General features: G+C 39.6%; 1 protein-coding gene across 1 annotated transcript in view; it reads right to left on the bottom strand.

Moving 5' to 3' along the window:
* pcdh1a (protocadherin 1a) overlaps positions 1–15,155 on the bottom strand; it is a 171,553-nt gene that overhangs the window by 40,632 nt on the left and 115,766 nt on the right. The window contains exon 4 of the mRNA XM_041800591.1: positions 3,535–3,754. Coding sequence (XP_041656525.1) covers positions 3,535–3,754 — 220 coding nt within the window. The remainder of the gene's footprint in view (positions 1–3,534; positions 3,755–15,155) is intronic.

Genomic DNA, 15,155 nt, shown 5'->3' with positions numbered 1-15,155 from the left:
CTTTCTATTAAACGGGATGTGTAGCAATCCCTGACTGTAAGGTCAAAGATACACTCGTTGTTTCACATGTGTTTGTATCTGGTTGTATCATAGGTGTAATTGTAGATATACTAGCCTGCAACATATTACAGGAGGAAACCTCAAGAGGTATCACCTGAGAGCTCAGGCTGTATACAAATACTTGATTTATGATGTCTGTCTGATCTCAGACTGACATCCAGTGGTCAGAACATACCCGCCTGTTTCCACAACACTTAACTCCATCCAAAGATGTAATGGTCTGATATAGGTTTACCTGGTAATGACCATCTTAACTGGTGACTTTCAGCTGACTATGTTAAAAATTTTGGTTGTCACAGCAGCTGATGGAAACAAAGAGTCCTCATGGATGCCCTTTTGTTTGCTTTTAAACAATTTAAGAGAAATACACTCCTTAGCTGTATATTTGATGAAAAACTCAAATTAAAAAACAAATCTAAAATATATATAATTATAAATATATATAAACACTCATATAAAAAGCCAAGCATGCATGCAGTTTGCACGGCCACTGACTGAACTGAAACACTCTTGTTTTCATTATTTTGCAGGTCTAAACATCAACCTTTAAACCCAGTTTAGCTGTCATCAACTGGACTAACAAGCACGTTTGCCTCTGTGCCCTGACATGTTAAGAATTGAGGACTTGGTTTATCGACTGTCTTTAAAACATCATCTGTTGTCTCTGCTGCTGCGTTGACAGCCAGTCTGGCCCCACTTCATCTGTCCAAGCTACGTAGCCACAGAATGTCGTTTTCTACCCACCTCTGTGGCTTACTTGCCTATTTCCTAATGAAGAGGGGGGAAACAATCCACATTGGGGAGTTTTTACAAAACAGTAAACCTTCTTTTCTATTTCAGTTTTATTTCACCGTTCAAGGGAGAATGGATGTTAAAAAGTGTCCCACTCCTAAAATGCTTTGCTTGTAGCTTAGGTCAGCTTATGTTGCAAATACAGAAAACATCACCACTTTTAAAACAAATTTTCTCCCTCAATGTGTGAAATTAACCAATAAAATGACAAGTGTGCTGTGGATTAATAATTAGTTAACACATATTACATAGTGCACTTTTCATTGAAAAGACTTTTCAGTCCAGAAACATGGTAAACATACAGATTTAAGTTGAGCGAACATGTTCTGGGGGCTAAACTTAAATAATTAGTTGGCACAACTACTTCAGTTGAGCCAATTGGCAGTTTTCTGCCAACTTGACATTTTTAGCTAACACGTCTCAACTAAGTATTAAGTAGGGCTGAATGATTTGCAAAAATAATAAACTTTATTTAATAATATAATCATAAATAAATAAGAAATATAATAAAAAATAATCTAATTACAATGTTTTTCCCAAATATTGTGATTGCGATTCAATATACGATTATCTTGAGTTAATGTTATGTATTTTTCATCAAATTCAAGCAATAAATAATTTCATTAAAAAGACCATGTGTATTGAAAACAATGAAATTATTTCTGAAGCAACTAATTCATAGTAGCTTGAATCTGAATATGGGGGTTCAACAAACTTTAAGCTATAAAGGAGGCGGCTGGGGTGGAGGAGGTGAGGCTGGCTACCAGCCGATCACAGCTGGGGTATGACTTTCATGAAGTAACACTAGGCTTCATGAGTTTTAGACAGAATGAGCAAATTATTTTTGCTTGTATTGCAAATGTGATGTTATTTGCTTTGTTTAAGGGATTATCATTTTTATGTCCGTCATTTTGATTAAGAAAGACATACCTAAAACACAAAAAGGAGGACTTTTGTAAACCGTTATAAGAAATTTGACACTTGATTGTTTGCATAATGTGCATAAAAAATCTGCTGCTGCAAAAAATTGATTTATTAAACTGGTATTTTGACACATTTCAAGTTAGAGAAATATTGAAACTTCTGCGATTTGAAAATTGCAGCAGGCCAAATTGCGATTTGATCTAATTTGCAATTAAGCCCTAGTATTAAGTCTGTCCCTCAACTGAAAAAAAGCTGTGAAAGTTGTTACTTAACTGTTTTATGTCGGGGCCTCCAAGAGGAGCTTACAGTGTGGCTCTTTGCTCTTGTTGTAACAGAGAAGTACCCCCCCCCCCCCCCCCCCTCGCTGCTACTGGCAGCCATTGTTAACTGTCTGTAGTACAACTAAACAATGCCTGCAGCCACTGTCTCTTTCTCTCCTCAAATGATGCCAGTTGGTCTGTCATAACTCAGACGAGGCAGGAATGTTTCAGACTGGAGCGTTGCAAGATGGATCTGCCTGATGACAGACATGGAATCTAGCCAATCCATCCGCTTTGCAAGGTTAAGACAAATCAACTTTGAGATATTCTAAAAGAAGTAACTAATAAATTCCAACACAGTTGTCTAATGTAGAGGCAATGCACAATGAAAGATACCAGACTAAATATAGAACTTAGTCATTTGCTGTTTTCATGTTTCAGTGACACTTGCTAGCCTTTGATCCTACTAAGTGGCACTGAAAAATAATTTTTTCTCCCTCCATAAAAAAGCAGTAAATCCACATTGTGGAATACAGATATATTGACCAAAGTTACATCAATGTCTTTTCCACTGACACTGTGACAAAGTAACTGTCAATGCTGATCAACAATTCTATCAAGCTCTTGCTGATACAGTTTTGCATGAGGGCAGTAAAATGCTTTGTTACTTAGCCGTAAAATCCATAATGCACATGCTATTGAGATAAATCCATATGTTAATGCACCAAACTAACGCTGCACAAATGTGAAGAGAAGGGCGAGACGTTTTAGGTGAGCAGCAAACCGTCACTGTGCAGAAGTGTCTAATCCAAAGAGCGCTGCAATGCAAAGCACTATAATGACTGGAAATGCACCATGAGAATCACTTATCATAGTGTTTCACACGACAAGTAATGGATTATATTCGGCAGCTTAAGGCTGCAAAATTGTTATTATTATACAGTTAGCAGCAACAGCTCTGGCTACAGGTATTTTAATAAGGACCAATGCTGAGGCCATCAGTGTTCAGCCGCTGGATTGATTGCTGTGCCTGGAAATTACAGCTCCTGCAAACCTAAGCTGCGGTGTAACCCATGGTCCAGCTAGCGGCGAGGAGTAAACACAGTGTTTTCTGCACACATGTCATGGTTCAGATTTATTTAGAGTGCAAATGCTCCATTAGTTGGGCTTTTTAATTAGCACACTTGTGAGAGAGGGTCATTAAGGATGTCTGACAGAGGACCTGCTGATGAGGAGGATGGAGACACTGCTAACTCCAACCCAGATACCACACACACACAAACACAAGCACAAATCTGCTTAAAAACCAATAACGGCTCACACAACCATCGACAAACACGGCAAGTCAACGTCATGGATGCCACAACAACTCCACTGGAAAATGACCACAGAGTGCAAACAACCCACACACAAACAGTCGAGAGCCTATTAGAGAAATTTACATCCAAATAAATATTCATGGAGAACACACGAGAACAGAGCAGGATTGTCATCGTACCATTTTCAGGGTGCTCGGTCTCTCCGATGCTGCCATCTGGAGTGGTCCTCTCATAGTGGTCCTCAGGCAGGGTCAGGGGTCCGATACGAGGGCCAGACGATGACTTACTGCTGGGAGTCTCTGATTCCTCCAAGCCGCTGTCATAGTAGCTGTGCTGAGAGGAGTCCTGCAGGTCCTGCACCGGGTTGGTGGTGGAAAAGGTCACTCGTCGATGGGGATGCTGAAAAACACAGAGATACATCTTAAGCAAAAAAGGAAAAGATTCTTTACTCTCTCTTTTTTGTTTGTTTGATGCTTCCAGGGAGACAAACAACATATTATAGGGTGACAGTTGCCAGGCAGACTCTACCATTTAAGACCATTATCTGAATTTCCTCAGCCATATAAAGTTCACTCTTCAAAAGTCAGAAAATAGTATTAAATATTAAACTCTCTTAAATATTAAATAGGCTTTAGCACCATTATTATTCTGAGCATTATATAAGGTAGGGATATATGGACAGAGTGAGGTTATGGGCCGCAATAATGAGTGTGTGCAAATTAGCAGCAGGAGGAATGCAATAAGTTGAAACAAAAATGCACACTCTTAACACAGTAGACCACAACATTTTAAGTATCCAAATAAAGGACATGTGTTTAAAAATGCTGCATGATACTGTCTTATATAAATAAAAGAACATTAAAATGCAGAACATTATAAATAAAACAATGTTTTCCATGTTAAAGAGATCATATTTAGATGTTTATATACAGCTACTACATAAACAATCCTTGAATCTTGATATATTGTGGGATGTTAAACCCTGTGCCCCTTATGGGAGATAATGATATAGTGGGTGCAGATCCTGGGTAGAGGAAGAATTCATGTTAATGGTTGTCAATCTTATCACAACTTACAGATGGAGGTGGTATGCACATACATACAACAAGAATAACAATGGAACAGCCATGTGCATTATTGTCAATTATTTTGACAATTACACTGCAAACACTGGCTCACATAAAGGTAAAGTCTATATAGAGGAGGGCTGTCAAAATTAGGTCCTGGGGGGCCAGATGCAGCCCTTAGCACATTTATTATTTGTCAGCAGCAAATTCTAATAATTCTGGCCCACGTTAGAAGATAAAACTAAACTTTTTAGTTTTGGCACAAGGTGGTGTTATTATGCTAGTTCTGTAAACAAACATTTTGACCAGATTTTTCTAATGTTTTCTGTGAATAAATTGAGACAACACTGTAAACATATTGGCAACCGAAATAATAACGCTATCTTGATTTAAAATTACCTGGAGGCTCATAGCAGCAAATAGCAATACCGATGGCCTTCCAGGGGCGGAGCCAGTGGTAGCCATGGCCTCTAAAATCTGATTGGCCTCACCATAATCCTTGAATTGATTGGCTGTTTGTCTTGTCAGCCATTTAAGCATACCCATTCCACTAAGCACATATCAACCTACATCAGATTGGTTTTCTAACTTTGATGTCCTCAAGGTGAGGTACAGTGCCTATAAAAAGTATTTACCCCCTTGAATGGTTTACCCTTTAATTGATTTTATAATCTATTCATGGTCGATATAATTTTTCTTTTTAGACAGAAAAATGTGCCTTTATTGTTGAAGTGAAAACAGATATCTACAAAGTAATGTCAACTGAATATAAATATGTAATGTTAAATAGGAGACTGCAGGAATATTTATCCCCTTAAAGTGACTGACCAAATTCAACAATGGTCTAGCCAGTTGGTGCTAGTAGTCTCACTGATAGTGAAATGGGGATCACCTGAGTGTGGTGAATGTGTCTTAAGAGATTGTAGTTTAAAGACACCTGTGTCTGAAAGGTCCAGTTGCTAGTTAATCAGTATTCCTGGCTACCATTACACCATGAAGACAAAAGAACACTCCAAGCCACTCACAAAAAGGGTGATTGAAAAATATAAGTCAGGGATAGATACAAAATACTTTCCAATGCACTGAACACCCCCCTTCCTCACAAACTGAGTGACAGTGCAAGAAGGAGACTAGTGAGAGAGGCCACCAAGACACCTATGACTACTCTGAAGGAGTTACAAGCTTCAGCAGCTGAGATGGGATAGATTCTGCATACAACAACTGATGTTTGGGTTCTTGACCAGTCAAAGCTTTATGGAGAATGGCAAAGAGAAAGCCACTGCTGAAGAAAACTCATTAATTCTGGATCAGAGTTCACCAAAAGGCATGTGGGCGACTTCATGGTCGTATGGAAGAAATCTCTTTTCTCTTATGAGACCAAAATGATGCTTTCTAGCCATCAGAAAAACTTAGGACACCAAACACTGTGGCTCACCACAAACATACCATCCACACTGTGAAGCACAGTGGTGGCAGCATCATGCTGTGGGGATGCTTCTCAACAGCCAGCTCAGGAAGGCTTGTAAAGGTAGAGGGTAAAATGAATGCAGCAAAATACAGGAAAATCCTGGATGCTAATCTTATTCAGTCCGCAAGAGAACTACAGCATAGGGTAATATTAATTTTCCAGCACGACAATGACCTGAAGCATACAGCGAAAGCTAAACAGAAATGTTTAAAGACAACAAGGTGAATGTTCTGGAGTGGCAGAGTAAAAACCAAGACCTCAATCGGATACAGGATTTGTGGCTGGAATTGAAAAGGGCTGTTCATGCATGATCCTTGTGCAATATGACAGAGTGTGAGCAGTTTTGCAAAGAAGAATTGGGTAAAATTACAGTGTCCACACATGCTAGCCAAGGGTGCATCTACAAAATGTTCACTAAAAGGGGGTGCAGTCACTTATTTAACATTTTTTTGGTCTGATTAAATCGACATTACTTTGTAGAAGTCAATTGGTTCTCATTCTGACATAAAGAGTTTTTTTTGTAACGTTTTTTTGTCAAAAAGCCAAATTATATTGACCATGATTGATTTATAAAATCAGTTAAAGGGTAAAACAACCTAGAGGGTGAATACTTTTTATTGGTTATAAATGTCAGTGGCCCTATCATCCTCATATTGTTCTGTATGTGGCCCTAGGTAGTAAAAGTTTGGACACCCCTGGTATATATAACGGTTTTTGTATGTATAAATGCAATGTCCATTGATGTGCACTGACATGGAGGACAATTAAAAAAAATGTATTATCTGGCCTCACAGAGCCAGCAAAAATCAAAAGTACTTTTTATTAGTCAGACAAAAGTTTCATTTTCTAAATCTGCCACTGCTAAATTAATTCTGATGACAATGATTGGTACACTAATCAGTAGCCCCAGTGAGCTACTTCCTATCTCCATATTTTAATATTTCCCTTTTCCACTGCTTTTGATGTTTAATCGAATGGAAAGCTAGACAATATTTCTGCAGTTTAACTCAAGAGGAATCCCAAGAAGATCTAAATAAGGCTGAGCTTTGGAATTATAGTCACTGTTAGAATATCTTATTAGAGCTGATTTTGCTGTTATAGACTGATGAGATATGATGAAAGAAAGAGTTAATGAATGAGTGAAAATGCTGATGAAATCCTGAATTTGATAGCTTGAAGTGCAGCTGAGCTGCATGTAATAAATCATTTAAGCTCACACCCCTTATCAAATTGAATGGCTTGTAAATACAGTTAGAAGACCATTAAATTTCCTCTTCCAAAGATCAGTTTACTAATGGCTACTTACCACCAATCCACAACAGAAAGATGATTCCTTACAGTGCACATGCAATCTTACTATTACCCTCTCCTCCTCCCTGCCTCCGCCCCACACCCCCACACATGAGCGCCTCTCGTAAAAGTCAGGAAAGCACTGATACAGCAGAACAGGGCCTGCCTCTGCTGCACGAGTCAGCCCAGATCAATACCACGGTCCTGTGCTTTCCACCATTCAACCACTTTTCTGGCAAACAAATCCATGCTAGAAATCATTCCGACCATCAGCTTTTTAGTACGTACACACCAGATACGGAGGCATGCTTTTAGAGTCCAGGTAAGTGCTATCAACACTGTGTTCTCAATGCCGTCAGTGGGCTTCAAAATGTTTCCAGAAACCTGTTTATCTCCCCCTCCATTCAGCCGCACTTTCCTCACTGCACAGAAACATCTCTGGCTCTTTCATCTAAATAATGATTCTTGGAGTTCTGTGGTGCATCATGTTCTTCACTCCCAGCTGTGCTATAACATAACAACACCAATAAATCATACGTAGCATGCAGAAAGAATCCTGTCATGGTAATCTGTATCATTTAATGAGACTTAAACTGAATTTCCAAACGAAACAGAGGGATGGTGGAAAAAGAACGAAACAACGGCTTTTTATTTGTGATAATGATTTGTATGCTCGGTGCATAAATGAGAGTGCAATGAGAGGTTTGAGGGCATAAAAACACAACATTTGTTTTCCTTCTATTACACATGCTCTTTGATTGGATTATCTGTACGGAGTTACACTTCTAACTGTACAAATGTGCTCATAAGATGAAAATACAAAGCAAGAGCATATTGTTTATCATTACGCACAAAGCCTGTAAATTACATTGATTGCACTAAATGAGATTATGAAAATAATGCGGTGTGAAAATAGGCACACTGAGCACATACTCTTGATTGAAAAGTCCTCCATCATCCACAAGACAAACTGAGTTATTATGTAATTGCTTTTGTGACATTACAGTGCTATATTAGATAAGAAAATCACAAAGTGATTGGCAGCTAACAAGGTTCAGGACTATTCTAATGTAAGGGGGGCATTTAGCTGTTTAAATATGGTTTCTTGCTTAAACTCCTCCTAGAGGCATCACTCCAGAGAGTCAGCATGTTTCCTGGGTATGATAACTAGCTAAGGCTGCGAAGATGGGAAATAGATTCTCCTTTTTAGTCAGAGCACAAATCCTTTGCCAGGCCTTGGGGGGCTGCAGGGGATGCAGCAAGACGGAAGGATGGAAAAGGAAGGGGAGGCTGAGCAGAAGTGGGGAGTTGGTCAGGCAGACACGGACGGCGCTTTGGCTGGAGGGGACAAGCAGAAGGATTAGATTCTAGGAGACTGGAGGCGGGAGAGCGGGATTGTTTGGGCATTGTGGTAGGAGTAAGGAGCTATGGGGCTGAGAATGAAAAGAGGGGACATTTATGATGACATCGGAATTCATAACCCCCATCTAGATTGGGCTAAAATGGCCTCATTTAAACGCATAATATTACAATCCAGAGATGGAAATGATACAGCAAAATCCGGCCTTTACACGGAGAGCAAGACACATTTTACAGTAGTAATAAACAGCAATCTTCTGCTGCCTACTTGGACCTTAGTTTTTCTCACACTGCTGGAAATATTGCATGTAAAGTACTACCTTAGAATCACTTAAATCACATAAAGAAAGAGCTGGATATAGTTATTAGTTTGCTGAAATGTCAGAAAGAGCACTGCAAAACAAACATGAATGTATTTTATCCACTGATTTGCAGCTGAATGCATGATTTTCCCCTCAAACAATGGGAAACCAGCCGTCCTTCACTGCATTAGCTTAATAAAACTAGAAAAAATACTGCCTTTTATCTGCATCCGATGCAGCCCATCACCATAGAGCAGGGATTGTGTGCCTGTACTTCTTTGTACATAATGCATTTAAAAAGAAAAGCACCCCACTGCACAGCACACTGATGACAGCCTGTGCCTTTAAACCTCATCCTCAGCCTCACAAGCACATTATACAGTAGAGATATATCAGAAACATGGCTAAGTATCTGAGCTATTCAACTATGAATGAGCAAACCAGACACCTCTTATGAATCACTTTTATACCAGCTGTTTGCACACCATCACCTTGATAAAAGTTCACTCTCCTTAAACTCAACTCTTCACATGATGGACAAAAGACTGAAGTCTTTAAAAATGAAGGAGAAGTGTCTGAGCCCTCACAGCCATGCAGTGAAGTGCTTATTTATATAGAGAAAGAAACTAGAGATAGCCTAAATATTACCGTCCTACTAGTGTGGGAGTCTTTTCTGGATTTTTGGATGACAAACCGTCACATAAAAAAAGACTTGTCACAGGAAATAAACAGTCTTTAGGGACTGTTAGGCACAGCACAGGAGAAAAGGTACGCTAAAAGCCTTTTGATGTGCTTGTATTTGAGGTTATGTAAGTTGAAGGTACTCATTGTTAATTAATAGAACTATTGATGTAAAATAAAAATGTCCAAGAGAAAGACATGTGGTGTCTGAAGCAATACATCAGTTCCCTCTCTCATCCTCCAGTGGACTTCTATGAAGTAACACAACATGTCGGCACACATACTCAGCATATAGAAGGGTAGAGTATGGCGAGACCACACAGTTAATAAAGGATAATGATTCACCTTTAAAAGAAACAGGTACAATAATGCAATGTTACTAGGACTGTCAGCATTAATGCATTAACTTCAATGCAATTAAGGTCAATAATTAGTTCATTAGATGTTTTCAGTTGTATGTTTTATTGTCCATTTCTGCACACTTTGGTTAAGCCGCTGCAGCAAGAAAAAGTATTGGCCAGATCCGTTAATTACTGAATTCAGGGGGAAAATCAAGCACCTAATCATACAGTCTCCCTTTGCAAACATTTGTGATACAAAATGTGTCGTTCTGAAGAGCTCAGTGACTTCATGCATGGTACTGTGATACATGCCACCTTTGCAGTAAGATGGTTCATGAAATTTTATCCCTTCTGGATATTCCAGAGTCAACAGTAAGTGGCATTAGAAAGTGGAAGCGTTTAGGAACAACAACACTTCATTTCCATAGCTGAGGACTTTTGAACTTCCACTTGCATTAATGTAAGCACAAAAAAAATTTGTGGCGGGAGCTTCATAGAATGGCTCTCCATGGTCAGGAAGCTGCATGCATCACCAGGTCCAATGCCAAGCATTGAATGGAGTGGTGTAAAGCACACTGACACTGGACTGTGGAGCAGTAGAAACATGCTCTCTGAAGTGGCAAACCCAGACTCACCTGTTTGACTTTGGCAGATGTAGGGAGAACGTTACCTGCCTTACTGCATTATGCCAAGTGTGAAGTTTGGTGGAGGGTGGATAATGGCAGGGGGCTGTATTTCAGGGTTAGACCTCTTATTTCCAAGAAGGAAGATACTCAGGTTGGTGCCAAGCACAGAGCTCAATGATATTTGACTGGTCCTGTCAAATCTTGCGCTATACTGTTCTTTTTGGTGCATTTTCTTGATCCCCCTAACCCTCTGATAATGATAAATGAATATACATCCAGACACTCATATATTCAAACAATCTTTACCGAAACTTGTAATTCCTATTGTTGCTTCCTGCTTAGCAAAGTAGGCATGATGTAATTAAGTTGACCAAGCGTTTGCTGGGCAAAATTTGATAGGATAGATCAGATAGCATTTGAGGAGTCAAAAAAGTGTTGAGTGGGCAGTGGCAAATGTTGTTAGGTGGGTAGTGGCTGATGTAGGGCGTTGCCCCCTATTGCACATTGCAGTGAGAATTACTGGTTATCTCCAGTGAAATGTAACCTTCATGCTTCAGCTTACCAAGGAATTTTGGAAAATGCTATGCTTCCAACTTTGTGGCAACAGTTTGGGGAAGGCCCTTTTCTATTCCAACATGACTGTGCCCCAGTGCACAAAGCCAGGACTATAAAGACATGGTTTCATGAGTTCAGTGTGGAGGAACATGACTGGCCCACACAGAGCCCTGACCTCAACCCCAGTGAGCACCTTTGGGATTAACAGGAGCAAGGATTGTGAGCCAGGCCTTCTCATCGAACCTCAGTGCCTGACCTCATAACTGCTCTACAGAATGAATGGGCACAAATTCCCACAGAAACACTACAAAATCTTGTGGAAAGCCTTCTTGGAAGAGTGGAGGCTGTTACAGCTTCAAAAGGGGGGCCAACTCCATATTAAAGTACATGTATTTGAATACAGTCATTGCAGCCCCTGTTGGTGTAATGGTCAGGTGTCCAAATACTTTCATCCAGAAACTCACAGACTTCTCAGTGGACAACTCAAAAGTCATCCACACCTTGTGTTACAAGCATTTACCCTTTTTACATTCTCTTTATTCTTTTCCAATCAATATCAAGTTCCTTTTTCCATGGTTAAGTTCATATCATAATCTTTAACCTACTCTCTGAATAATCAAGGGTAGGGTTTAGGTTCATACTCACTTTTTGGGTTTTGTGTGAAACAGACTGCAGACATTTTTGAAATGGTAATCATCACACAGGAGGACGGTTTAAACCTCTTTCCAAGTGGGAATTTAAAAAAACAGACTGCGGCTTATTTATCAGGCCAACTTATCATCAGCATGTTACAGTGTGTTACCAGTTGTCTTCATTTGGTGTCTTTGCACCGACTCTCAAAGAAATATCTTCATTTTGAAGGCTCAGAGAATAAATAATGGAAGGTTTCTGTGTAGCACTTTTTGTGGTGTGTTAAAACTTAGAAACACCTATAAACAGGATTGCGGTAACTACATTTTACCTTGATCTTACTAGATAGGTAAGTTTGATGTGGGTGCATAAATGGAAAACATGAGCCAGTTTACAGGTGATTGCACCAGTCGTTCTATCTCAGTCCAAAACATTATAGATCCGCCCCTGGACATGGCTTTCACAGAGTGGAGTGGAATATTCTGCAGTAGGTAAAGGTTGTGATGATCTATTTGAGTTAAACCATGAGCTTGAGGCAGGTCTAAACTTCAGAGCACATTTTAGGTTATTTTAAGACTGCCAGCTCATGCAAGATTTTTCATGCACACTGTGACATCAGTACTTATGTATTTCATTTTTCAAATCAGATTTAAATCACATTCATGTGTGGTTTGATATGTGATGTTAAAATTGCTTTTCCATCTGCCCTTTCTATCACCTTTAATTTGACACTTTTGAGTGACGTCACGCTCTGGGAGCTGTTAGCCCTGTGATCTGGCTGCAACTGCTGCAAAAAACATACATCAACCACCTCTGTCACTAACGTTGTCTGCGGTGATGGAGGACTTCTGCGCCCAGACAAGATATTGCTATGGTGTGAAGAGTGAGAGGATACATCTCCATTATTCACCCAGCCTGCAGCTTGCTGTTTAGTGCCTGCATTGAAAAAAAAAAAAAAAAAAAAGAAAGGGTCGCCAGTTTGCTTGAAAGCCGATGTTTCCACAGCAACGGACGCAGATGGGTTATTGTTAATGGTTATATCTAATCACCTGCAAATAACACTCTGGACAGTGTGGATCTGAAATAAAACATAATGTATTTGCCTGCAGCTGAATGACAGAACACAAAGGGATTCCAGTGGCAAATAAGCAACAGGGACAGCTTTTTGTTGGCTGTGGAGCATCTCAATTGCCATTGCTGATTTGCACCAGTGATCCCTGATGGGACAGCAGACCTCCACTGCTGTTGTGCTCTCCCACAGCACCGAGTTCCCTCGGTCCATTTTGAATGCCCTGGAGCTACCCGACACCACTCTGCCGTCAGGTGCCCTGTCATCCAGCCAAGCCTCAGTGACTGCCAGAGCACAGAGGCTGCTGCTACTTATGCAGATGGGAAAGGTTTTCCATCTTCTCTGCCACTTTCTGAGCAGAGTTCCAGCAGTGTAGCAGGTGAGCTAGATTTAGTGTTTGGAATCTCTGTCCACCACTTCCAGGCTTGCATTTGTGTTTTGACTGATGTGTATGGGAACATTTGGCGAACAAGCTGGCGACTGCATTGTCTGTACTTAACTACCTTGTAGAAAAAAGTCCCTGGTGTGCTGTTTTTCACAGCAAGCAGTTGCTATTAGATGGTGCATATGGTGGGCCTAGCAAGAAAAGATAATAGTGGGAGTGGGATATAACAGAAAATCAACATAATAGAAAAGTTATTGTAAGTTTAATAAATGGTTCTTCTCCAGCTAGGCTTCTTACTGGTTTTAACAGACAATATCACACCACCCCAGTTTTAGCTTCACTACATGTCTTGCTCCAGGCTACATTTCAGAGCTATGATCCCCTATGAGACAGCCTGCACCCTTTGATTCTTGTGCGGGGGCCTGTTGGTCATTCCAAAGTAGAGTCTTAAAACTAAAGGTGACATGGCTTTCCATCAGGGACCCTCGACTTTGGAATGACCTACCTGAGGAGATAAGGCATGCAGAGTCAGTGGCATCTTGTACATCACTTCTTAAAACAAATTTGTTTTGATTTGCTTTTATGTGATGTCGTCTTTATCCTGTAATCTATCTTAACATTCCTTTATTCATTGTTCTGCCTCATTATCTCCCTTCTATAATTGTTTTTGGATGCAGTTACTCTGATGACCACTCAACAGTTAAACTCAATAGAAAAATTCCTCACCTCATGTGCATATTGGCACTAATTAATCTGTTTACTGTACTAATGACTAATTTAATCTATTCACTGTAACTCAAATGCTGTGAGAAAGCTCACTGTGGTAAAATGCCTTACCTTATTTGCATATTGTAGATTTGTAGTACTAGAGAACGGTTTTGGTCTTATGACCAGTCTCAAGACCACATTTTGAATGTCTTGGTCTCGTCTCGGTCTCGGACTGGCCAGACTCAGGATTTTCCATCAAGACCAGTCAAGACCAGCACTGATCTGTTATTCTTCGACTTCATTTAACGTGTTAATAAGGAGAAGCACTTGCTAAAACAACAAATAGCGACACCTGCAAAAACTCGGACACCAGTCCTTCTTATTTCTAGTCAGAAATACCTCTGGGCACTTACTTTAGGCCTCATTCACTTGACACATTTAGATAGACATCTCATTTTCAGATATTTAAAATAATTCTGGACTTGTCAGTAACTTTTAAATACATACAAGGATTTATATTATATAATAGGTTACTTGAACAAATTTGTTAGGATCTGAGATTTCTGCATGTTGAGTGCAGACACTTTGTTTTTATCTGTCAAGTTTAAAAAACAAAAAACGAAAATTAAAGAGAGAATGCTCTTCAACTGTTCAACCCTGTCATGGTTTTTTAAAATTCATTTTTATGTCTTGTCTCTGTCTTGGTGCACTCTGGTCTCAGGCAAGTCTTGGTCTCGGTTAGTGTGGTCTCTCAGCTCTGACCACTCTGTGGTCAGAGTTTAGAGCAAAGCTAACCAGAGTCAGATTCTTTGTTGCATAAGCATACTTGGCCAGTAAAGCTGATTCTGATTATTATTATTACTATATTTTTAAGCATATTTTAATATCTCATACTCTTCTTTTTCTTTTTATTTCCTACATATAATTATTTCAACATTTTTATTGAGGCTGATCTTAATGGTTTTTGCTAATTCTTAAATTGCTTTTAGTGTTTCCCTTCTTCATACTTATGCTTTTACTTTCATTTTGTCCTTTATCATTTTATCTCTCTAAATGTTTTTACTTACTATTACTCCTCTTCTAATGAGTTTTTCAAAACTTTAGTCCCCTTGGTCTCAGGTTTTGGAGTTGGGTTCCTGTACTGTCTTGGTACTCTTGGGTTCTAATGATGTCTCATGCTGTGGTTCTTGGGGCGTCTTGGGATGTTAAAGTTCTAATGAGGCCTCATGATGTCTGGGTAATAATGTTTGTTTAGTTTCTTTTACCTTCAGGGTTCTCTTGATGTTGTTTTGCTGTCTTTATGCTTTCTTTGGGTTCTG

Source organism: Cheilinus undulatus, linkage group 12, assembly GCF_018320785.1.
Source record: "Cheilinus undulatus linkage group 12, ASM1832078v1, whole genome shotgun sequence".
Taxonomy (NCBI): Eukaryota; Metazoa; Chordata; class Actinopteri; order Labriformes; family Labridae; genus Cheilinus; species Cheilinus undulatus.
This window is presented reverse-complemented; position numbering and strand designations above follow the sequence as displayed.